Source organism: Vidua chalybeata, chromosome 8 (assembly GCF_026979565.1).
Source record: "Vidua chalybeata isolate OUT-0048 chromosome 8, bVidCha1 merged haplotype, whole genome shotgun sequence".
NCBI lineage: Eukaryota > Metazoa > Chordata > Aves > Passeriformes > Viduidae > Vidua > Vidua chalybeata.
The window spans coordinates 15819551-15844445 of NC_071537.1; the positions used below are offsets into that span (position 1 = coordinate 15819551).

The 24895-nt window shown below is 38.9% G+C and overlaps 1 protein-coding gene across 3 annotated transcripts; it reads left to right on the top strand.

The window, feature by feature from the left end:
- Positions 1-29: 29 nt before the first annotated feature.
- On the top strand, positions 30-23857 carry KIF11 (kinesin family member 11). Of its 3 annotated transcripts, XM_053949316.1 has the most exons (26): positions 30-168; positions 1399-1544; positions 3903-3977; positions 4991-5148; positions 5991-6962; positions 10017-10149; positions 10246-10343; positions 10425-10503; positions 10834-11019; positions 11100-11224; positions 12600-12690; positions 12935-13177; positions 13291-13386; positions 14024-14112; positions 14608-14695; positions 15455-15643; positions 16820-17027; positions 17276-17448; positions 17725-17847; positions 18852-19010; positions 19416-19555; positions 20195-20474; positions 21580-21802; positions 22027-22181; positions 22498-22614; positions 23293-23857. In XM_053949316.1, exons 5-26 carry the CDS (start codon positions 6883-6885, stop codon positions 23413-23415), a joined length of 3198 nt encoding a protein of 1065 aa, XP_053805291.1. In that variant the 5' UTR covers positions 30-168; positions 1399-1544; positions 3903-3977; positions 4991-5148; positions 5991-6882; the 3' UTR covers positions 23416-23857. The 3 variants fall into 3 exon arrangements, with proteins under 3 accessions (XP_053805291.1, XP_053805293.1, XP_053805292.1); XM_053949318.1 differs by lacking the exon at positions 5991-6962; XM_053949317.1 differs by having other exon boundaries at positions 1498-1544; positions 4991-6962.
- Positions 23858-24895: the final 1038 nt, after the last annotated feature.

Here is a 24895-nt window from a genome sequence, read left to right on the forward strand (position 1 = left end):
CGACACTGGCCGCGGCGGGGGGGCCGCGCCCGGCGGAGGCGGACGGGGTTGCGGCGCGAAGGGCGGCGGGGCGGCCCCGGGCTGCAGGCGCGGAGGGACCGTGTCGCGGCCCGCTCGCTTCCTGGTGGCCGCGCTCCGCGTCCCTGGCGGCGTTTGCCAAGACAAAAGGTAATTAGACGCCTCGTAATTTGAGCACAGTGGGTGCAGTGCCGTCCTGAGAGGCAGAGATTTCGGGTGTCAAAATCCTCCGTCCCCCAGGGAGAGGTCACCCTCCGGCAGCTCTCCCTCCTTCGGGCGCTCCCCTTTGAGCCCGCTGGCCGCCGCTCACCTGCGGTGGAGCTCTGCGGCCCCGCTGCGCCGGACACAGGACTCGCCTCGCAGGATGGGTGTACGAGGTGTAAACGCTGGATGAGGATGAACCTGTGTTATAATACCGTAGATTTGGGGTTCTAGGGTGACTTTTTTTTCCTTAGTATATTTCCTTATGGGAAAGTCGTGGATGTGGCTGGTTGCTTTAATTCCTTTCTAGGAAAAACAAACCCCCAAATAAAAAATAAAAAATAAATTAAAAATAAATTAAAAAAAAACCCAAAACAAACAAACGCAAAAAAACCAAAAAATACCACAAAACCAACCAACCAACAAGTCTCCTCCCCCCCCCAAAAAAAAAAAACAAAACAAAACAACAACAAACTAAATAAAACAACCCACTGGTTGAAGTTCTGGTAATATGCTTTCTTCACATGTCTTTATTTTTCTGTGAGTTATGAGGGGGAAAAGAAGTAAGACAAAAAAAAAGCCTGATTTTAGCTTCTCCACTGTTTGCCTTCTATAAAAGGTGGTATCTTACAGCTGGAAATTCACAGAATCCTCCTATCATAAAAATGTAGGAAGACTTGACCAGATGAGTTACCTAAGGTAACTTCAATTGAATCTTTCTGTACCCAAAGATGCAATTGAAGAGGTATCAAAAGTAACTTTAAACTAGTCAGCTTTGGTTAAAATTGCTGTTAAGAAGTGACAGCATACTGTTTCATATGGTCAGCAGAATCAACCGGGAATCAACAAAATCTGTTGAGGAATTTGGGTAGACATTCATCTGCTGGTTTCCAGGGAGGTCTGTGCTGCTATAGAGATGCTCTTACCCCTACCTGAAGCTACCCAGTTTAAAACATTTGTGCCAACATCAAGTACACCCACACTTCTGGCCTCAGTTTAGACACGGAACTGTCTCTCAAGTTAACTCCTCCTGGTTGGAGCAAGGCATTTGGTAGTTTTCACCTCAATCAACTGTTTGGATTTAGAACTGTGTGGGTGCCTAATTTTAACACAGTATGTTAACTCCTGTGAAAATGTCCTCATGAGATTCTAGTTTGAGGCAGTCTGGGTTTTTTCCAGTCCCTAGTGCATGTAAAAGTGAAGACCAAGCTGGACAGAAAGAGGACAGGATAAATTGTGAGCTGTTAAATCTGAATTCTACCCTGTTGCTATTGCCAGTGCGTCAGAGAGGCTCATCCCATGGTGTCTGACAGAAGGACTGAAGGGTGAGTGCCCCTTCACAATCTGTCTCCTCCCTTTCAGGAGCAGCTGGAGGATTAAGAGGTTGAGAGTTGGAGTCGTTCTGTTAAATTGAATGTACAGTAGAAATACTTCTGCCTTTAGCTTTAATACAGTTGTCATGTAGGGGTGAATGCTATAGAATTATACAGTTTCAGGCAATTTACTCTTTTTGGGTCCCGACAGCGAGTTTGTTAGCCTAATGTAGTATATATTTAGCTAATGCTGGCCTGATCTATATTTAGCTGCTCTAATAAATCCTGCCTTTTCCTATAAATCTTGCCTAGTATATACAGGGGCAATCCTGGGGAGGCAAGGTAGACTGTGCCAGCAAAACTCTGGTGGTCAGCTAAAACGTGAATCTAAAACAAGCATTTCTGCTTCTGTGGTCTGATGAAAGATCACACCTCCTCATGCATCTAACATAGCTAGTGCAGCAGAGGTACGCAATAGAGGTCACACCTACTGTACTTTACACCTATTTTATCCATTGTAAGCTTATTTAGCGGCTGTTCAAAGTCACTGGTGTGTCCTAGTTTAACCCCAGCCGGCAACTAAGGATCAGGCAGCCGTTTCCTCCCCTCCACCCATCCTGGTGAGGATGGGGAGGAGAATCAAAAGTACAACTTGATGGTTGAAATAAGAACAATTTAGTAACTGAAAAAAACTAAATTATAATAATGATGATGATAGTAAATCATGATAGTAATGGTGATAAAAAGAAAAACATAAGTGATGCACAATACAATTGCTCACCACCTCCTAACCAAGCCAGACCCTGCCCCCAGGCCCGTTCAGGCCCTTCTGGGTAACTGGTAATATAAATACCCAGTTTATATTCTGGGAATGACATTTTATGGTGTGGAATATCCCTTTGGCCAGTTCAAGTCACCTGTCCTGGCTATGCTCCTTCCCAGCTTTTTTTTTCCCCTGCACCTCCTCATTGGCAGAGAATGGGAAACAAGAAAATCCCTGATGCAGGATAAATACTACTTGGCAACAACCAAGACATGAGTGTGTTACCGACATTATTCTTATGTTGACAATCCACAACACAGCACTGTGCCAGCTACTGAGAAGAAATTAACTATATTCCAGCCAAAACCAGGACACACTGGTGTTTATTCAAATTAGATTGTATTCTTATACTCTGACCCCCTCTATGTCCATTTATACTAGCCAAAATTACAGTCATACACTGTTTTGGATATCTTTTCAGTGTTTTAAATATATTTTTAATAGGATACCCTCAGCAAAAGTAAAGAGGACTTTCAGTGAAATTCCTTTCTCAGTCTGGTCCTACAACTAAGATTTCTTCCCTGTAAAACTTTAATTGCTCATAGACAATTGGTGGTTTTGGTCCTGCCTTCTTCATCTGCCCTAGCAGAAAAATAGGTGTTGCCTAAAAGACCAAATGAACCTAAGCATAATTTAGAGTAAGTGTGGAAATTATTCAAATACTCCCATGAAAAAAAACCTTATGAAGTTATAGTATAGAGATCCCTCTTCAGGATATGTGAGATAAATGTACAGTGAGGGAAAGTGATCTTCTAAGTAGGTAGGTTAAAAATAATTTAGAGTAAAACAGTATTTTATGTATGGCCTGAAAGCTGAGAGACAGTAAGTGTGAAACTCTTAAGTACAGTCTTGTTAGGCTTCTAATGGAAGCATGTCTTTTCCACATAGATAAAATTCTGGATTAAATTCAAATTGTAATTGTATATAATAGAGCTTTGTAGCAAACTGGCCTTGGTCTGAAAAAAAAGCATAACTTACAATTGTTATTTCTACTCCAAAATAAATAGCTTCAGTTTCATGACAAGACATATGAAAAAAGGATTGTCCATTGGCTGTTCCCAGTATAAAAATACTGAATGAATACAATTAAATTAATAAAATAATTCTGTTAGAAGATAATGAGGTGAAAGAGACATTTCCTGTTGACTTCAGTCAGTGCTGTCAAGTCTGTGTTTCCAATTTTCCCATTCATAGTTTCTTTTCTTGTTGTGTAAAGTATGTCATCCAGCTGCACATCTTAACTGAAAATAGGTAACTATCTGGAAAATTACTAGCTTAACTCTGAGCTAATCACACAAATGCATACATCCCCCTATGTTACTGCTATTTTTTTATTACAGTGCCTATAAAAAGACATAGAAGTGCTACTGTCTGTGTTGGACAGTGATCTGGCACACATGCCTAAAAAAAAAAGGAACTCTTTTATTCTGTGTATTTTCTTGGTTAGTTGAAGCCAGTTCTGGTTTTAATCCTGTTATATGCATTGAGTCCTTAATTTTTAACAATAAGGTAGTTATTTTATTGCATTTTCTCTGTTCTTTTAAAAGTGACATAGTTGTCCTTTTACCTTGACTGAAGAGGAACCCTGTCCTCAGCTGAGAATATACCAGTACTCTCTGAGAGTAAGTCCTTGATATTTAACTTACTGTATGTGGACAACACAGAATTTAGGATATTACTGGCCAACTGATCAGGCTGTTCAAAGGCTAGAATTTGCTTTATGTTTATCTGAGGTGCAGGTGATTTCCCCTTTAATGTGAATATGCAATTAATCAGCAGTTTTTTTACTATGTCACTGATAGTATTAAATATTAAACTCTCCACATGCTCAATACAGTTGACACCTTGTGTAGCATGTTGGCAATCAAATCAGGTGTTACTAAGCCTTGAAGAAGTCTCACCCAACCTTATAATTTGCAATAATTATATCTCTCCATTATTATACCTTATATAATCTTTCTTCATTCGTAGGTAATCATGTTCCATGTAAACAATTTTACTGCTTTTCAAACCTCCATACCTACAATTCCCCAGGTGATCTGATAGAGGCCCTAGGAAAACAGTGTTTGTTTTGTCTGTGAATATCACTGCAATTCAGTGACTTTTTGTTTGCAAGCCTTAGTTTAAAATTGTCCTTCTTGATCCATATGTGGGGATTAACACCCTCTTCTGAAATTGTTACATTTGCTGTTGTGTGTATTATTATGTAATTTATGTTTCTGTAATGTTTTTGTCTCCCTTTAAACAAAATAAAACATTTGTCATAGATGAAGTACCTGTCTTCTTAAAGGTCATTCTCCCAACAACTGTTAAGACTGTGGCCTAAATATTCTTGTTTCCTTTTTCTCATATTTATTTTTATTGCTTGTGAAATACTAGCTCCCTGTTACTCAGTTTGTGTTTATAGTGTATTAGTATCATTAGGCTCTACCTAGTCTAAGAAAATGTACAACTGATGCTAAAAACTGACCTTGTAAAACAGACTTGCAGCCAGTAAACTGTATGCTTTTTTAAGCTGATTTGATTACCAGAAATACATATTTTCCACTTACCACTTACCTTTGCTATAGCAAAGGTAGCTATCGGCCAAATTTAACTTTCAGTAATCAAATAAATTCTTATTGTTTTAATGCAGATTTGAATGATCTCTTCTGTGTCTGAGAGATGTTATGTTTTGAGGAAAAATATGGCTTTCATACTAGAAAAGAACAAACAAGCAGAAGTTGGAAGAATTCTTGTGTTTCAGTGCTGCCTTCTTTTGTGTGATCCATATGAAGGAGTGTAGAGTAAAAGGTAAATATTTAGATTATTTGCATACCTGCATTTGACTTTTCAGTCTAGTAGTAGCTACTACACAACTGTCAGTACAAGTGATTTTTGCTGTTAGCGTAGATGGCATACAAAAAAGCAAATAATGAAGGTAGTCTCAATATGTTTGCCATGGATTATATTTATTTTCCTGCTTGGTTAAATCTTTACTTAGTTGAAGCAAAATGTGTTATTGTGATTTTTAGTGTTTATGGTTTGTTCTTCGCACCTAATGTAAGATTGATTGTTTCTGACATTGTTCTAACTCTTCAGATAAATGGCAGAGGAGCATAATGGGGTATTGTTTCATATCTCTGTCAGGAAAATTACTGCAAGCCTTATGGGTTAGAATTCATTTGTTATTAACTTTAAGAACTCACGGAGTAGAGAAGTATAATAAGATTCAAAGCAGCTAACTTTAGGGAAAAAAAAAAGATTTGAGACACCTGCAAAATTATATAGATGGGCAATCTAAATTTCAGAAATTGTGAAGGCCCTAGAACAGGAGCAAAGTACTGTAGCTCTGCAGGCCATAACAGGTAGATGACAGTCTGTAGGAGCCAGTAGAGATTTAACAAAAAAAGCACATCAGGTGAATTGAATCTCCTCTAACATCTGCTTCTTCCCCTCTACCCAGAAAACTTGTTATCCCGTCATAGATCTCCACCTAGCAAAGCATTTAATAGTGCCCCAGAGGAAGCTCTCACAGGGAAGCCAGGGTGACATAAATGGCAAAGTGGTTCACATGATGTCGTTTCAAAGGATGGATGCGGTGCACCGTGGTGCTTTGTCCTGAGCCTGTAACTACTTATTTTCATTCTTAATAGGATTTCCTCACTACTCGATAAGGCAATACCAACCTGTAAACACGTGGAAAGTTAGGTATGGAATTCAGACTGACACAGACGAGTTGTGCTGGAGACCTGCCTGAGCTGAAGCATGCACAAGGCACAGAGGGAGCAGAGCAGAGCTCTGCAGCGTGGCCAGAAGCGCACAGCTGGGGGTAGGGTCTGCCTGGCAACCTGCACTGGGGCACCTCCGGCCGAGGGGACAGCCGGGCTCCTGCTGGCAACGGTGAGCGCTGTGCCTCGCTGGGTAAATAGAAACCTGGGCATTGTTTTAAACAGGGCGAGAAACGTTACAATCCCACAAGGCATTGGCAAGGTGTGCTTATTTGTTGTGATGTTGAAGGAAATCGTAGGCCACCTGGAGAGCTAGGGGGGGACAAAAGAACGGATGGCTAGACCCTCCCTAGGGCTAACCCTTGAGAAAGGGTTATATGGATTATGTGACTGTGGACGATTCATGGCAGGCGAGGAGTTTGGCTGCCCTCAGACCCGTGGATGTCAGCGGCAGCCACTGAGAAGGCCAGATACTGTCCTGCTGGCCCCTCGCGGTACTGGCGGCGCAGACAAGCCGTACGGCAGGTACGGGTGGATATCACGTAGCGCGTCACGGTTCAGCGGGACCGGCAGCACGGGGGCTCGGGGAGCGGCTCTGACCCACCGGCCTCACAGAGCCGCCGGCAGGGCGGGGCAGCGCCGCTGCTCCGGCGCGCGCCACCCCCAGGATTTGAAATCCCGTCCCGTGGTGCCCCGGGGCCGCCGCTGATTGGCCGGGCCGGGCCGTGCGCGGTTCAAAGCGGCGTTGGCGGGGGCGCGCGCGGCCGAACCGAGTCCCGGCTCCGCGGCAGCGCTTCTGTCCCGTCCCCGTCCCGCCATGGCTTCCTTCGGCTCCCAGGGCGGTGGCACCAAGAAGGAGGAGAAGGGCAAGAACATCCAGGTGGTGGTGCGGTGCAGGTGAGCGCGGCGGCTCTTCTCTGGGCGAGCGTTGGGGGCCGGTCCGCGGACATGCCCCAGGGAGGTCCCTCGTTGGTGCGTCCGGGATTCGGGTCCAGGCGTTCTCTGCTCAGTGCCCCGGACAGCCCGCGGGGCCGGCTGGCCGAGGCCGCCGCCGTATGACAGGCGCTGTGCAGCTGTGGCTCTGCCGGGCCGCTGTGTCCGGCTGCGGATACCTGCTCTGGGGGATCGCTGTGTCCGCCCGGAGGGATCGCTGGGAGGGAGCCGCCCCCCGTGCCCCTGAGCGGCCTCGGCACCGCGCTGGGCGCTGCCTGTCCGGGCGCGCTCTGCGGTTGAGGCGGCCCCGTGTGCCTCGCGGGGAAGAGGCGCTTCCGCAGAAGTAAGCCTTATGAGCGACTTTTTATAGCTTAAAAAGGCAAAAAGCTGCAGTTTCCGATCTTCATTCAGTGCACACCCAGTATGAAAGCTGCGTTGGAAGCTCAGGAAGAGCTACGCAGTGTGATGTTCGAGACGCACAAAATCCCAGGTTTTATTTTCCCTTCTGTGAGCTCCTGTGGGAAGTCACTAAGCTTTAACAGCTAAAATTGTTGCTACTCCCACTGTGGTATATCTGTCACATTACTTCATTGATGCAGACTTTCCAGGGGACAAGTAATGAGATGGGAGTCTACTACTGAAGTAAAAATGACCGAATGTCTCGTCTGATGAGATTAATTTGCTTTTTGATATGAAGTGGTAAATTTAATGTACCATAAAATCAGGTTCTCGTTGTAATTCTGAGGTGGCTTTAAAGACGTGCTAATTAATAGTAGATCTTAAATAATCTTAAGCTGTATGTTTAAATTGCAATATTGATAATGTATTATGTGTTGTGTTTGAATCACCTATAGACATTGGGTTTTTTTTGAGCTAGACCTGCAAATATTAGTTTATGTATTATGATTTAATGTTTTTTTTTGCAGTCATTCTCAAGCTTGCAACTTCTGCTTTTACAGATGCACAAGAAATATAGAAATTAAAATCAATTTAGCCTTATCTTTGTAATGCAACTATAAAACTTCTGAAACAAATGTGGGATTGGTGAAAGTGTTGTGAGTCAAGGCTATTGCGAGAGAATAAAGTAATTGAAGCAATTGGATTTGAAATACTGTCAAGAGCAGCTGTTTTCTTTTTATTCTTAATTGTTCTGCAATAGCTTTATCAAGTATTAATATCTGTTTTAACTAAATATAATGCTCACTGTGAAAGTAGCGTTAGGACTGTTCATGGTGGAGTGTTCTGCTTTTGTTGTAGCTCACAGACTAATTGCTATGTCAAGAGTTGGTTTCTAACCTCTTAAAGGTTCCTTGCCTACCCTGCTTGTGCCCTTTGCAGAGCTTTGTTTCTAATAGCTTCAATTTATTTGAGCTAGTTTCTTCCACTTTTTCTTCCACTTTTCTTTTTTCTTCTGCATCAAGTCAGATTTTCCTTATCTTACAGATGTGAAGGTAGATGCAACTGTGTTCTTTGGTGTCCTGATTTGTTCCAAAAACCTGATCAGTCTGAACATATAACAAATCTTTTCAAGCGGCATGTTTACTGAGCTTTGGTAAAACATGAATTTGGAAACTCAAAATGCATGCATTAGCATTGTTAATATGCATAATATGCTTCATACCTAAGGAGATGAACCTGAGATCAAATGTCTCCATGGCACACCAGGCAGCTGCTTGTGTAGTGGTGATGGTGATGATCTGTGCTCCTGCTTCAGCCCAGCTCAATTGTTCCCCTGGTATCACAGCTGTGGGCTCTTGCACCTCCTGCCGTGGACTGGTTTATTGTTTCATGGTTACATAGCAAATTATGTCCATTGCTCTGTTAGTTTCAAAATCACGAGACTGAAGCTGTAACTTGCTCCTCTGTACAAGATTTTAGTGATCTTCTGTTGTCATCAGTCAATATTCCACCCAAGTGTCCCATGGGCTGTTTAGAATCTGACACTTCAGCCTCAGTGATGTATTGAGGGAGAAATGTTAGCCACAAGGTTCAGAAAACTCAAGCTGCCATATGCTTGTGGTTTCTTGTGTTTTGTTTTTCTTCTTTAACATTTTAATTGAAAGAGCATCTGAAGTGTCTCTAGTGTCAAGATATTTTAAAGAGTACAAGATTGTAGAAGTTATATTTTCAAGCTGACTGCTCATGTCACCTATATAGGTAGCATAGGCATTTAGTGCAGTAGCACTACTAAATAAAGACTAAAATAGGATTTTGTACTTTTTAGGGCATTTCCATACGTTTCAGGAGAAATAGTGGCAAATGTCCTTTTAAGGAAAATGATGTGCACCAAATTTGAATTAACTTAGTGGTGAAACAAGATGCTCACCATAAAGTTAAAAATTTTATTGTCTCTCTATTAAACCTTTTAACTCTATTAAACCTTTTACTACTACTTTTTACTAATCCACTTTAAATTAATGTGGATTTCCCCCCCTCAAATCTGATGTTTTTTTCTGTCTTATTAAATACTATTCAGGTGCATCAATATTACAAAGTTTCTGGTATTGCTGCTTACTGTCCTGCAATTAGTAGGGTCTGTTGGTATTTTTCATGCTTTAGAGTGTTGTGTCATCAGCATTTAATTCACTATTGCATTAACCTGCATATAATATAAGAAGTGTGGGGTTTTTTTTGAAGGCTCTTATTTAGACAGTTGTTTGCTATGTTTAACCTTCTACCCCCTGCAATTGAATGTGTTCTGATGCCTGTTAGCTGTGTGTGCATCTATATGATCTTGAAAGTGGTTATAGGCCTGTTAAAAATATGTATGTAACAAACAAAAAGCTATGGATGCCTGAGTTGTTTCACAGTGGAAAAAAGGAGGAACAGGGTCTGTAAACTGGCAAATTGCAGCCTTTTTTCTTAAACAATTATTAAACAGATAAAGTTAAAAGCTTTGTTCTTTTTGCCCAGATATACTATTCTAGATCCTTAAACTGAGTGACATTACTGCTTCATTTATTTGTGTTCTTGTTAGAAATTATTTCAATCTGATATTTCTGACTCCTCTTCTTTTAGGCCTTTTAATGCCTCGGAACTTAAAGTGAGCTCCTACGCTGTTGTAGACTGTGATCAAGCAAGAAAGGAAGTCAGTGTCCGCACTGGGGGAATGACAGATAAGTCCTCAAGAAAGACTTACACATTTGATATGGTTAGTAACTGCTTGTCCAGCTGGGAACTTACAAGCTAGTGTGATGTTATACATTATTGTGTGGATAAATGGGATGCATTGTCCTTGTGTCAATAGGTTTTTGGAGCTCAGGCAAAGCAGATTGATGTGTACCGGAGTGTTGTGTGTCCCATTTTGGATGAAGTTATTATGGGCTACAACTGTACAGTGTTTGCGTAAGTAAGCCAATAATTTGTATTAGGAAATTTTATTTGTATTTTAGTTTCTTGTTTACATTTTTATTTTTATTCTCACAGTTATGGCCAAACAGGTACTGGTAAGACCTTCACAATGGAAGGGGAGCGGTCACCCAATGAAGAATATACTTGGGAAGAGGTATATTATCACTTCTGAAATTTCTCTTGTCTGTACTCTAGTTCAAAGCTGGAAACTGCAGAAGGCTAAAGAAAACCAAAAGTTGATGCCTTTCAAATTCTGAAGCTGACTTTCCTTAAATGTTTGTAGATTAACAAATAATTTCCTTCCTTTATATGAAAAGGACAATTTAACATTTTTAATATATTGCATTCAGCTCTTGGCAACATTTATATGGAAGGTCATCTTTATTGTTTATATCCAGTCAAACTGTTTAGTTGAAACTCTACCCCCTAGCTCCAGATCTTTCAGTACATTTATAAATGAAATTTTTTTTTTTTTAATTTATAGGATCCCCTAGCAGGTATCATACCCCGTACATTGCATCAAATATTTGAAAAACTCACAGAGAATGGTACTGAATTTTCAGTGAAAGTCTCTCTTTTGGAAATCTATAATGAGGAGCTTTTTGATCTTCTGAATCCTACTCCTGATGTTGGAGAAAGACTGCAGATGTTTGATGATCCTCGAAACAAGGTTAGTGCTACAAATTTGTTGTCTTGAGGCTTTCAGGATTGTTGAGAGATGTATAATAAGCATGTATTAATTTCTGACAGAGGGGTGTAATTATTAAAGGCTTGGAAGAAGTAACTGTACACAACAAAAATCAAGTTTACCAAATCCTGGAAAGGGGTGCAGCCAAAAGAACAACTGCAGCTACTTACATGAATGCATATTCCAGGTAAAAATCTTCCCCATTTCAGAAACCTTGTTTTGTTCTTTCTTAAATAGAATCTTACTGAAGAAGTAAGCAGCTAGTGCAAACATGGCATCATATCTATCACAGTGCAGACTGTCAAACGTTGGTTAGAAAGCCAGAGTTCCATTTCTTCTTTACCACGTGCTGTGGGATGATTGCGATAGGCGTATGAAGGGCTGTCATGGTTTAACCCCAGCCAGCTTCTGTAAAATTTGCAAACTGGGTTGTGGAAGTTGGGGATAAGATTCTATGGCAATAAGGGCTGCTTCATATGGGTGCAGGTCATAGAATGTCATAGGGGGCACCTGGGTCAGAAATAGCATTCTTTTTATTACTGCTTTCACATTCTTGAGCTGCAGATGTGAAATCTATATCACTGTGAACAAGTAGTGATCCAGTGCTGCAGTAGTAAGGAATGTATCCTGTCTGTATTGTATCTTAATTTCAAGATATACCGAGCATGTCTGTCTACTGGTGGAAGGAAATGGGTATTTTCTACACCACTGATTGGAGCACAGAACCCATTTTGTATGAGATTCCAGGGAATTTTGAGAATCTATTGTGCCTGAGGTGTTGTTTTATGTAATTTGACATCTATGGCTTTCTATATATGTCAGCTTCCTGTAGTAAAAACTTATTAAAGGAATAAACTCATCCTAAAATCATGTTTACTGTGAGAGTGGTGAAACACTGGAACACGTTGCCCAGAGTAATTGTGAGTGCTCCATCCCTAGAAGTGTCCAAGGCCAGGTTGGATGGGGCTTTGAGCAGCGTGGCCTAGTGGAAGGTGTCCTTGCCCATGGTGGGGTTAGGGTAGGGGGGGTTGGAGCTAGATGAAACCATTCTATGATTCTGTGATCTTAAACTGTATTACTATTTTTGATTGCAAAATTAATTGAACTTCTAAACTTTTAATATTGGATTCAGCTAATTGCTGAATTTTCTTAGCTTGCATAAAGAAAGCTATGTTCTTTAATCTCACATTCTGTGAAACTGTTCTTAACATAAGGACTGAAAAAGAAATCTGCAAGTAAGTTTTCATGTGATGCTTGTGTGTTGAGAATACTCAAATGTAAGCAAAACCAAGACATTTCTCTTGCTTTTCCTTGAAATAAGAGGAAATCTATAGGATTGAATGAGTCAAATGTCAACCAGTTGCTTCATCGCTGGTTTTAAATACATATTCATATATACACACACAAAATTATACTTAGCAGAATAACTCTGTGTATTGAAAATGTAACTTGTAGTTCATGGGCTAAATGTATTCTCTATCAAGAGCACAGAACTTGCAGCAGTCATATAACAACTAGATATTTGGCTGTAATGGAACATCTGAAACTGGTTTCTTTTGCAGCCGTTCCCACTCTGTGTTTTCAATTACCATCCATATGAAAGAAACAACAGTGGATGGAGAAGAACTTGTTAAAATTGGAAAGCTAAACTTGGTAAGTATTTGAACTAAGAGTCATTGATAGAATTTTTAGCCATGTACTAGAGATTATTAGAGTTTTTTCCTGATATTGTTCTCATAAAGTGATACTAAGTATGTTTGTCACTCTGAAAAATATCAGTGCCATTTGTCACCCCAGTGTCTCCTAAAAAACTGGTAATCTCTTTCATGTGTTCTGGAAGACTTTGGGGCAAGCATTCTTCAGGGCAATTGAGACAGAAGCATAACCTGCCTTTCAGGTTGATCTTGCAGGAAGTGAAAACATTGGTCGATCTGGGGCTGTTGACAAAAGAGCTCGTGAAGCTGGAAATATCAACCAATCTCTGCTGACCCTAGGAAGAGTTATTACTGCTCTAGTGGAAAGAGCCCCTCATATTCCATACAGGGAATCTAAACTCACAAGAATCCTTCAAGACTCTCTTGGAGGACGGACAAAAACATCAATAATTGCCACAATTTCGCCTGCATCTGTAAATCTTGAGGTAAATTTAAAGTCTGAGAACCTATTCCTAAAATAAGTAGTATATTTTGCTAATGATACAAAAATATGAGTTAATTCCTCAGCTTGACTTAGTGTTACATCTGTTTTTCACAGGAAACATTGAGTACACTGGAATATGCCCATAGAGCAAAGAACATCATGAACAAGCCTGAAGTTAATCAGAAACTAACAAAAAAAGCTCTTATTAAGGTAACTAGACATATTTCTTAAAAAATGAAGTTACAGGTTTAGGCATGACTTATTGTTAATGTAGCCTTTGCTGTGCAGGAGTTTATGAGTATGGGAGAAGCTGTAACACAGAAAGCAGTGCTTTTCTGAAGTGATTTTAATTACTGAACTGATGCTTTTAAACTAGAGCTGCATTGATATAGCAATGGTCCCTGCAGAGACTGGAACTGTTAATAAAACTAAAGTTGAACAGAGGACTATTGCTACTAGCTATGACTGTGGGTATTACATGTTTGCAGTTTTGCACTTTCTCTAGAAAGTGCCTGAACTAAAGGGAACCTGTCAGTAAGTACAAGTGAAGAACCAGTGTAAAGTAGCTCTACCCCTAAGGAAGCTGTGATTCCCATTGTAAGCTGCTAAATGCAACCAAGTATGACCTTCAAATGGAAGGTTTCAATGCTCTACATATAGCCAATATATATCCAATGATATGAATTTAAATGGTGCTATACTGAACTTAGAACAGAATTGAAGTGCTTTCCTCTTGTGCTTATGCCAGACTTCTGTAGAGCACTAACTTTGTGAAGTATCTGTTAAGCTGAATATCAAAACCAAAATAGAAATGTTCGTGTTTACATGTGATTGTTTCTTTATGCAGGAATACACTGAAGAGATTGAACGTCTGAAGCGGGACCTTGCTGCTGCTCGAGAAAAAAATGGAATCTATATTTCTGTTGAGAACTATGAGTATGTCTGCAAAATTTCTCTAAAATAATTAGCAACAAATCTCACATACTGGTACCTAGCCTTATACAGAAATACTTTCAGATGTATTTTAATCCAGGAAGTTGAAGAAACTTAGGAAAACTTAACTGTTTGGTCAACTTGTTCTTTCAAAATTAATGATTATACAGATAAAATCCAATAGGCTTGCACTGAGGAATTTATGTATGTGTGGAACTTACCATAAACATTAGCCAGCATGCAGATTTACACATGCAGCCAAAAGGATCAGTGGAAGCTAATATGGGAAAGTAAACTTGATATACTTAACTTCACTTTTAATAGGGCTAGTTTGCACAGAAAGTTTACAAGGGGAAATTGTCTTCAATCTTCTCTGCCTTAAGTGAAAATTACTTGCTACTCATATAGCATTTTCCAAAATTACTGAAAATGTCGTGTAAATCTTGAAATTACCTCTTACTTGACTAATTTGTTTGTTTATTTTAATCCTTGCTTGAGAGCCCTTAATGGAAAGCTGACAGTTCAGGAAGAACAAATTACAGAGTATATTGACAAAATCAGTGTCATGGAAGAAGAAATGAAAAGGGTGAGTGATGTTTCTCAACTGTGGCTTAAATCTGCCAAAAATGTAAGAAATTCATTCCTCCTGTCAAAAGGAGGAAAATTGGAAGAAAGAACAGTCAGAAGATTGTTGTTGTTGGTCTTAAAGTTCCCCAATTAGTCAAGAATGAAAGCTTTCTAGTCCTTGAAGTTAGGAACTTGAAATAATGTATATAAAATTGCAGGTTGCAGTACTTATTTTTAAAATGTTTTCATGTCCACTACTATAATTTTCTTTGCTGAATTTTCAGCAAAAAATCTGCTTGTAAAATGATATCTCAGTTGACAGGTATCTATCTGCTTACAAACAAAGAATGAGGGTAGAGAGGTCATGAGCTTTCTTTTAACAAATTACACAAAAATTGGAGCTCCATGTTTAAGAGAAATGTAGCTACTAATTTGCTGGTATATGTAATCAGCTTTACTGGCTCTTCTCAGTCTATCTGGTTATATATGTTCAGTGGAATTCTTTTCCTTGTGCTGTAATGGTAGTTTGCTCTTATATTTTGAGAGGGGAAGCGAGTGATTATTACAGTGAGAATGGTGTTGGCTTTATATTTTCAGTGATTACAAAGTCTCTACAAAGCTGTAGTTTAGGTTTAAGACCTGAGTCCTACAGCTGAGATTACATTGCTAGATGACAATTTGCCTTCTGTCATTGTCACATAATTTGAGAGATGTGAAATGAGACTGTCACATTTATAAAAAGTGATGTTGCCTTTTTGATGATTGTCTCCCTGTTTAGGTCACTGAACTATTCAGAGTCAGTAAAAATGAACTCGAACAGTGTAAAACAGATTTGCAGATCAAGGAGAAAGAACTGGAAGAAACACAAAAAGATCTGCAAGAAACCAAGGTTCAGCTGGCTGAAGAGGAATATGTGGTTTCAGTTTTGGAAAATACTGAACAAAAGCTTCTTGGCACAGCTAGCAAGGTTGTCACAGTTCTTATACCTACTGTAAAACAGCTTTCTATTCTTGGGAGTTTCATGGGCTATTGAAGAAAACCAATTGTTGCTAAAGCGTGATGTGAGTAAGACAAGACCTGAATTTAAGATGGAAAACTAGGATTAGATTGCAGGCCTTTCTCTGTGGTAGTATTGACAGTTGACTGCTAAACACTCTGGTTCATCTGGAACAAACTTTGCCTCAGGCCAGTTTGTCATGGGAGTTCCAGTGCTTTGCAGTATCTATTATCATGAGGTTTTTTGCAGAATAAGTCGTTTTCTTTCAAAATCTTATGACTGGTCCTGCAAAACAGTAAGTTATACATACCTGAAGGACCTGGTCTAGTGGAACATGTCCCTGCCCGTGGTAGGAGTCTTAGAACTAAATGGTCTTTAATGTCCCTACCAACCCAAACCTTTCTGTGAACTGAGGTAGGAAAATAGGAAAAAGCTTTGAGTAATGTTGTCCTTTCACCTCTGTGTTTTAGGGTATGGCTTTGATGTGTTTGTAGATTAGTTGTAATTATCAAAACAGACTTGAGGTAGGGAGTGTGTGTCCTGCTATTTAAACTGCAAAGTGATGAAACTTGTATCTTCAAGCACCTTGACAATTTCTTGCTGTCTGTATCCTGTAAGATTAGGAGGGAATGCCTGGTTTTTACATGTGTGTTGTGGAGTGTTTGAGACAAATAGATACAGAAATTACATATGCTCAGTACAAACCAGGATTCCACTATTTGTATGAATTCTAAATTATTTATCACAGGACTAGTGATAAAAACCTCTTGCTTTAGTACTATATTAAAGAATATATTTACTGTCAGATTGTTTAGAAAAAAGTTGAAGTGCTCAGGTATTTTTAAGTTACTATTCTAGGATAAATTATACTTTTATTCCATAAATACTGAGGAAGTCATTCATTAATGCTTTGATTTTAAAGCAGAACAAATGGTCTCTAGTAGGTAACTTTTTCCAATGTTCTAAAAGCATAAATGACAAAATACCAGGGTCCAGAACAGTTGTGCTTTGATGATATATAAAGGTAAATACCTGTCTTCCTAGAGAGATAACTTCTTTAACTCAGAACTGTTGTTGCTTTTCCTTATATGATATGTGCTGGACTTCTTGTTTAAAGACTTAATGAAATAACTTTAATAATTCTAGTTACTAAGTACAGTTGAAGAAACTACAAGAGATGTGTCTGGGCTCCATGCGAAACTGGACCGTAAGAAAGCTGTTGATCAGCACAATGCTGTTGTCCAAAATACATTTGCAGGACAAATGAATGCTTCATTCAGCAAAATACAAGATTCAATTACTGAAAACAGTTTAAAGCAGCAACAGATGTTGACATATTACACAAATTTTATAGGTAAGTGTAATACCTGTATTAGTAGTCATCCTGTAGTAATCTCAAAGACCACATCCTAAAATGTATCTGTTTTAGGAAAGATGTGGCTTTATTTAAGTGACATAATGATTACAGTTGCACCAGTAAAAATGTGTCTGGGATGATCCACAGCCTTCCTGTAAGGGGCAGTAAGGTGATGAGTAATAAAAAGAGTTACTGTCTTACAGGGGAATTTTTTAAAAGTTTGTAACTCTGGATTTCTTTTGTAGGTGACCTCCTGTCTACCAGTTCTTCTACAGCAGATATTCTTGCATCGGTTGTATCAGCATCTTTTGCCTCTCTTAAAGAATTGGTGTCTACTGAAGTTTCTCACATGTCTGAAAAAATAACACAGCATGAGAATCTATCGCTTGATTGTAAAGCGGAGCTGCTGAGATTAATTGTTAGTACATTTGCATACTCCTACTTAAATATTTGAAACTGGTTTTGATCAAAAGGGGTTCTGTAAATGTATAGCATTTTTTTTTTGATGCTCTTTACCTGTATCTGCTTCACCACCTGACCATGATTGTCCATCCCATGTCACCCCCACAAGCTGTAATGTACTAAATAGCATATACTGCCATAATAGAGCACATGGATATGTACATAGTAACTTCTTACAAATGTGGATGAAGGAACAGCCATATTCTGGTTTAATTTTTTTTTCTGTTCCTAGGAGGAACATGAAACTGGATTAGGAAGAGCAGTAAATAGCTTGACACCAATGGTAGAATTTGTCTTGGGTTTAAACTGTCAGTTCCAGAGTAACATGAAGAAATATTCTGCTGTGGCTGACCAGGTAATGCACATAACCTGTCTCTTTACCTTCTGCTCTTCTATTTTTATTTAATTTACAGATAATATGCTCTTTGTTTTTCTGCAGTATGTCAGAGTGTTTCCACCTCTTGTCTGGCCTATTCCCCTGTATCTTGTCCCATGAGTTCAGTCTTTTAACTTTATTTCAGACTTTTTTCCTCTCCTGAGGGTGGTAAATTTGCTTGTTCTCTATATTGGCACAACTGCTTGCCTAAGTGCAACAGTAGAATGGTAAAACATGGATGATTAAATCTTTATGTAACAAATATTTGATGATACATTTAATATACTCTCCCCTTGTATTTTAGAAATCTGAAAAAAAAAAAGTCAACTTAGGCAGCAAGTTTTACCACTCCAAAATTTTTCTGCCTTCATACCAAATTTTTTCCATAGTCTGTTTGATTCCTGGGGAACATGATTGTGATGCTTTATCTTGTTAACAACCTTAAGTGCAAAGAATACTGCACTTATTGAAGTCCTTTGCTTCAAGTTAGAGTTCTAGTCTATCTCATGATACTTATGTAGAACTGTGGCCTCTTTTTTTTTTTTTTTCTCTTTTTTTTTCAGAAACAAGTCTTGGTTTCTGATGACCTGTTGCTTTTACTGAAACATTTTCCCCTCCTGTCAATTATAGCTCATAAGAAATCAACTCCCCTTGTCTGGAAGCTTTTTATTGGTTTTCAGACTTAGACAGTAGATAGTCTGTGGCTTATGAGCTCTTGCTGTTCTTTGTCTACTTTTCTGTTTTGTTTACCTTGCATGTCAAATTTTGTGTTTGGAATAGCCCCCACACTAAGTTCCAGTCTCTAACTTTAGATTGTTCCAAGTGTGACTTTCTGCCTTTTATGCACAATGCTTTATTAATGCCTTTTGACAATTTCCTTGGGGTAGAGTTTGTTTGTATGTCAGTTATGCTATGGAAAAATATCCGTTTCTTAAGATAAAAAAAATAACTAAATAAAACTTTTTTTTTTTTTTTTTTTTAAGATGGAGGGCCATAAAAAGGAAATGGATACCTTCTTTGGAGATCTTTTTCTCACTCTGAAAAAAATACAGGAACAAACAGCCGCTGGCTTTGCTCAGCTCCAGCACAATTGTGACTGTTTAAAAGAAGAAGTGGAAATGATGAGGTTGGCACATAGAAAGGTATCCTTAGAGTAAGAAAACATACTAACACCAAGTGTGATTGCTTGCTTTGATTTAAACTCTTATGTGGTAGTAAACCATTGTACTTGATTCAGAAAAAATGTTAGGAGGACAGTAACTTGATCCTAATTCTATTCAGCTTTTGTTAGGCTGCTTTAAGTAGTTTATGTAGGAATGTAGCAAAACCCCCTTTCCCCTTGCTGCATGTCCAGTACATGTGCATTTACATATGTCTCCAAAAGTAAGTGTTTGTATCTTCACTACACAAATGAAAAACTACACCTTATACTTTAGAATTGCAGAACTCTGCATTTTCTGCATTTTTAATTCAGGCATTCAAGTACTCTTTAAGACTGTTAAAAAAGTGCAGAATAACAGTGAAACTTGTGGTAATTTTCTTGCTAGAGTGCAGCCGAATTGATGTCTTCACTGCAAAGCCAGCTTGACCTTTTTACTCAGGAGACTCAGAAAAACTTAACTGATGTACTCACAAGAAATGGAAGCCTGAAGACCACCATCACTGCTATGCAAGAAAATGTTCACCTGTAAGGAGCACGATCTTTTTGCTGTACACCTACGCAAGATAAAATTTATATGAAGAGAACTTCAGAATTGGATGCTCTCCATATAAATGTGCTTATAAAGCCTGCTGGGCATGGCCTGTATGTTAGAGCTGGCTTCTGCCACAGAAAGTAGATCATAGTTGACCTTTCCCCAGAGTAAACAGTAGTTCTAAAAGGCTTGCCCTTGAACTTGTCTCCTGAGCATGTTGTGATAAGAAAGTATCACTTTGGGAGCAATATGCTAAGGAGTGTCCCTCAGTGTCTGGACTTCAAAACATATTATAAAGGTTTAGCTTGAAGCATAATAATGTATCTGTTGCAATATGTTTCAGTCAATTGCAGACTGAATAACTAAGGTCTTGCTGAAGTTGGTTTTAGTTTGTGGTTAGGGTCTTTCTGTTCTCTTTTGGGTTTTCTTGATTGGTGGGGGTTATTTTTGTTTTTTTAGCAAACCTACTGCTGCAAGTGCTGCGAATTTACTAAGTAGAACAATAATACTATAATTAACTGGTTTGATAGAACTGTGCTATTTCACTGGCTCTGGTTTCATATTTCTAAAAGTGTACTGTGTTGAAATCTACCTTTCAGAATCTCTAAACTCTTACAAATATGTTGTTGCAGGAAAACTACAGACTTAGTCAGCAGTACAAATTTCAATCACAGCAAATTTACTGCATCTCTGGATAATTTCTCTCAAGAGCTCAGGAGCATAAATGCTGAAAACAAGGCAATGCTGGAAGAATCCAATGACCACTGTCAACATCTTCTCAGCAATCTCAAAAATGTGTCTCAACATACCAGTACATGGGGTGAATTTACAACTGCTCAGATGGTCAGCTTTACTAATCAGCACCTGTTGTCATTCAGGGATGAGAAACAGCAATTTCAGTATTTACAAAAGGTAAGTCATTTGTAGTCTAATGCAACATCCAAAGACAAACTTTACTGCAGAATTCATAGAGGGGAGAAAAAAGTTCTAGTCAAAACAAAACTATGATTTTTTTTTTTTGATAGCAGACTCATGTTACTGAGCTTAAGAAGATGTAATTAGAGGAAATCAGAAGCCTAAATTAAGAGGAAGACTTTGAACTTCAAGTGCCCATAACCTCAAAAAATGGTGTCATGGCTAATGCCACAGAGCAAATTTGTACATGTAATCTGAGTGTTTTATATCATCTTGGTGGTGTTTAATTCTAAAACAGTACTGTCCTTGGGAGATGCACAGTGATCAAATGCAGGCTATTTTCTGGAGGATGCATATGGCTTTATTGGTCAGATTGAATCAACATGGGAGAAAGTATTCCTTCTAAGTATATACAAATTCTGGCCTCTTACCTAAAAATTTCTCTCTCGTGTTTTTGGGGTTTTTTTAATTTCCACCACAAACTTCATATCCACCCTGGTTTTGTTGTTGTAATAGGCAATAAAATAGGCAAATCCAATATTTTGTGAACTTTCAGAAGGAAAAACTCAACTAGAAACTTTCTTCACACAGAATATTCTAAGCTGGAAGGGATCTCCAAGGATCAAGTCCAGCTCTAAACTAAAAGCATTTGTAGTCTCAAGACCTCTGTATCTGTTGTACCTGCTGAATACTTCAGGAGGTTCATTTCAGTGGGAATGGCTGAAAACACAATTTCCTTTTCCCCTACAAATGCATAAAGGTTCTAGTGCTTGTAGGATTTTCATATTCAGGTGAATATCCTAATTCTGTGCAGGGTTTGTGCATAGAAGCATGAGGAGTCTGGTCTGAGCTAGATGGCATCATCTTTATTCTTGTGACTAGCTTTCTAAAATGATCATACTTTCTAAGAAACTGACTCTCTTGTGAAGATAGCTCTCAAAATGAGAGTGTAAAACTGGCACTGAAACTTCTCAGTTTGAGGTCTCAGTTGTTTCGTTTCAGGTCATGTCACTAATCATGCACCACATCTTAGAGGCCATAGTCTTACCTTTCCTGTTAACTTGGTGTTTTTAGTTGGGTTGGTTTTTTGTTTCATTTTCAGAAAAATGAAGAAAACTGTGATAAAGCAATAGCTGAAATTGCTGACCACATTGGCAGACAAAAGGCTGCTGAGGGGAAAGTGCTAAATGGCCTTCTGGATCAGATAAAAGTGGATCAGGAGATACTTGTGGAGCAGAAGCTGGCACTTCAGGAAGAAGTACAGCATGGACTAACTCAGGTTAATGGTTTCCTGCAAGAGGATCTCAAAGTGGATGTTCCAACAGGTATTTAATCAGGTCAGGGGCAGAATGGTCTTACAGAAAACAATCTGAGTTCCAGAATTCATAGGTGGAAGTTATTGGGGACATAACCTGGCAGCCTTACACCTTTTTTAAGATGTATCCAAAGAATGGTGTGTGAACAAAGCATGATTTCTGTAAAGAGTCAATGTAAAATTGAGGATCTGAAATTAAAGCAAACACTGAAAAGTGTATCATCTTCATTAAAGGGACAACTCCACAGAGAAAAGACTACTTCTATCCTGTCACACTTGTGAGAACAGAGCCCCGGGAACTACTTCTGGAGCAATTAAGGCAAAAGCAACCAAATCTTGATGCTATGCTAAGCAGTGTGGTAAAGGAGATGGAGGATAATGCAGGTCAGGTATGTATATAAATGGCAAATGAGGCCCTTGAATGAATATTTCACATATTTGAGGTTTTTCCCTTTTGGAGAGTTGACTGGACTCCCCAGGGCTGTTGTAGCCTCTTGTGTTTTACAGTGTACTTGGACTCAAGTATGCTGAGCTTTTCACAAAAACCATCTCTTGAAAAATAAGCAATGATATTAATAATTAAGATTTCATTCTTGTTTTTCAAAAATAGAAGTTCCATGTCTTTTATAGATAGGATCATGCTTAATACATTCATTGAGGAAATTCAGACATTAAATACATCTTTCTGGAAAACTTCTGTTTTAGGATGTGCTGGAAGAGGAAGGAGAGTTGCAAGAACCCAGTGAAAGCCTTGCTTGTGACAAATACTTAATGGATACAAATGTGTATTGCCACACAAATGGTGGCATTCCTTTTTTCCAGGTAACTTCCCCAGATAAGCAAAACAGCTGTGCATTCGAGAAGAAATGTTATTGTTCCATAACAGTGCTGTAGTTTCTAGTCACTTCTTACGTTTTAGGGTGGTCTCACAACTTGTTCAAATCCTGTAGATAATGCTTTGTTAACCTTGTGCTAAAGTAACAGCAGATTCTGATAGCAGTTAATAGTGGATAAAATAATGCTGATTTCTGACAAGCTGGGCAGACAGTTGAAAACTCCTCAGTAAATAATCCTCCATGAAAAAAATTGTCATAATTTGCTAGACGTGTTAATGCAAGAGTTGAAAGTACATGGAGTATTTTCTTAGAGACCTGGCAGAAATATTTGCATTCTTAAGTCTTCATGGGGTTGGCTTTTTTTACCTACTTGATTCTGGCCCTTTTGCTCTACCAATGTACCAGTGTAAACTTCTTATATATTATTGTAGGGTTTTTTTTGCTGGGGAGAGCATATTTTCTTGTTGTGGACCCTTTAAAAATAGCTGCTGAGCTTCTGTATGTCTACAGTTAATCTCTTAAGTAAATGCAATATATTAGGAACCTTTTTCAGGAGTTATGTCAACTTTTTTCCTCAGAACACTATGTACTGCATTTCACATGAGCAGTAAGTCTTTGATTTCTTTGTATTCTCTTAACACTGGGTCTTTTTTTTAAATCCCAGCACAAAAGAAGTCTCAAAAAGGGTAAAGAGAACAAATCTGCAGCTCCAGTGGAGAACAAAATGGAGGATATGACAGAAGAGTTTCTTCAGAAATCAAAGCATCCTTTAAGATTGCTGAACTAAGATATATCCTCTGCAGATCCCTGTTTTCAGATATTTCTATCTTATTGTCTTACTGAGCCACAACTTTTTTTGGTATTCTCAGTGTCTCTATGTAGTGATATAGTGATGCAAAGTTGAATCAAAATATTTACCTACTCAATCTCATGCCTTGGTTCTGTTTTTATATGTTGCAGCTTGCAAAGTTTTAAGAAAAAAAAACCCTGCAGATTATGGTGCTGTTATTTTAAATATATATATATATGTGGTCAAGTAAGAAATTTTCTGTTTCTCAGTAGATCTAAAATACCAGAAAGGGATGTGGAAATATGCTTTGTCAACATGATAAGTTACCATTTTATGTATTAATTAGCTGTAAATAAGTGTTCTGGTTTTATAACTGCTCTTTATTCCAGTTTCTGTTTTTACTGTGATACTTCAAATAAATTAATACATGGAAAACCAAGTGTACAAGCACCTCTCTGAGTAAAAACTTACCTAATTTTCTTATGGTGTGAGGTCTAATTCAGCTAAACCATGATCTGCTATGTCATCAGTCTTGTGCTCTCAGAAGAGGATGGTTCTCTCCCTTGTTTCACAAAAGACTATTGCTTTGTTTCAGTGCCTCTTCATTTTGTGAAGTCTTACTGCTGGGTGTAAGGCTTTTTGTGTGTTTGAACCCCACTGTTCTTCCTCTTAACTTGCAGATGCAAATTCTGGCACCTAAAACTTAATGGGCTTAATTCTCCGGCCTCTAGGTTCCATTTTCATGCACTATATGCCTGTTAACTCTGACTAGATATTAACATAATCTTCCACAATGGTTCAAGAAATCCTTTATTAACTAAAAATCAGCCCTAAAGGTTGATCCCACAGCTGTATTGAATAGCCTAAGCCAAGTGGGAGAGGCTTGCACAAGCCCTTCACCCTACTACATGTTCCCTGTGGAGTTGACTGGATTAGTATGAGCAAACAAACTGGAATACCCAGTAACAGCAGGCTTGCATCCACAAAATCATGCCATATTTTGTGTTCCCTGTCTTTATCCTCTTTGAAACGCTCTGCCTTGACTGTTTGGTTCCTGCTGCATGGGGACAGCCTGCTTTCCTTAGCAGCTGTACAAATTTCAGGGGCTGCTTCACGCTTTCTCTAAAGTAGCCCTCAAACTCGTGTCATCCTTTGCAATGCTGGCAGTGATTTGCTGGTCATTGTTTTGTTGGCCCAGGCATCTGGATGCCACACCAAAGCTGAATAGGATGAAAAATCCAGATGCAGAACATGTCCTGGCCTCCCTGTCTGTGCCTCCTCTCCCACTAGGTGGCCCTAACACAAAAGGTTGGTCTGAGCTCAGGTACTGACTGCTAAACAGGACTTGGAAATACGGGTTTTGCCAAGCTTTTTCTCAAGTATCTGTCAAAAAAAGTTTCAAAATCTAATATTGAATTTATGTTTCCATATGGAGAATTCTATACTCAAGCTTCAGTAGGGGGTTGCTTTATGTGGA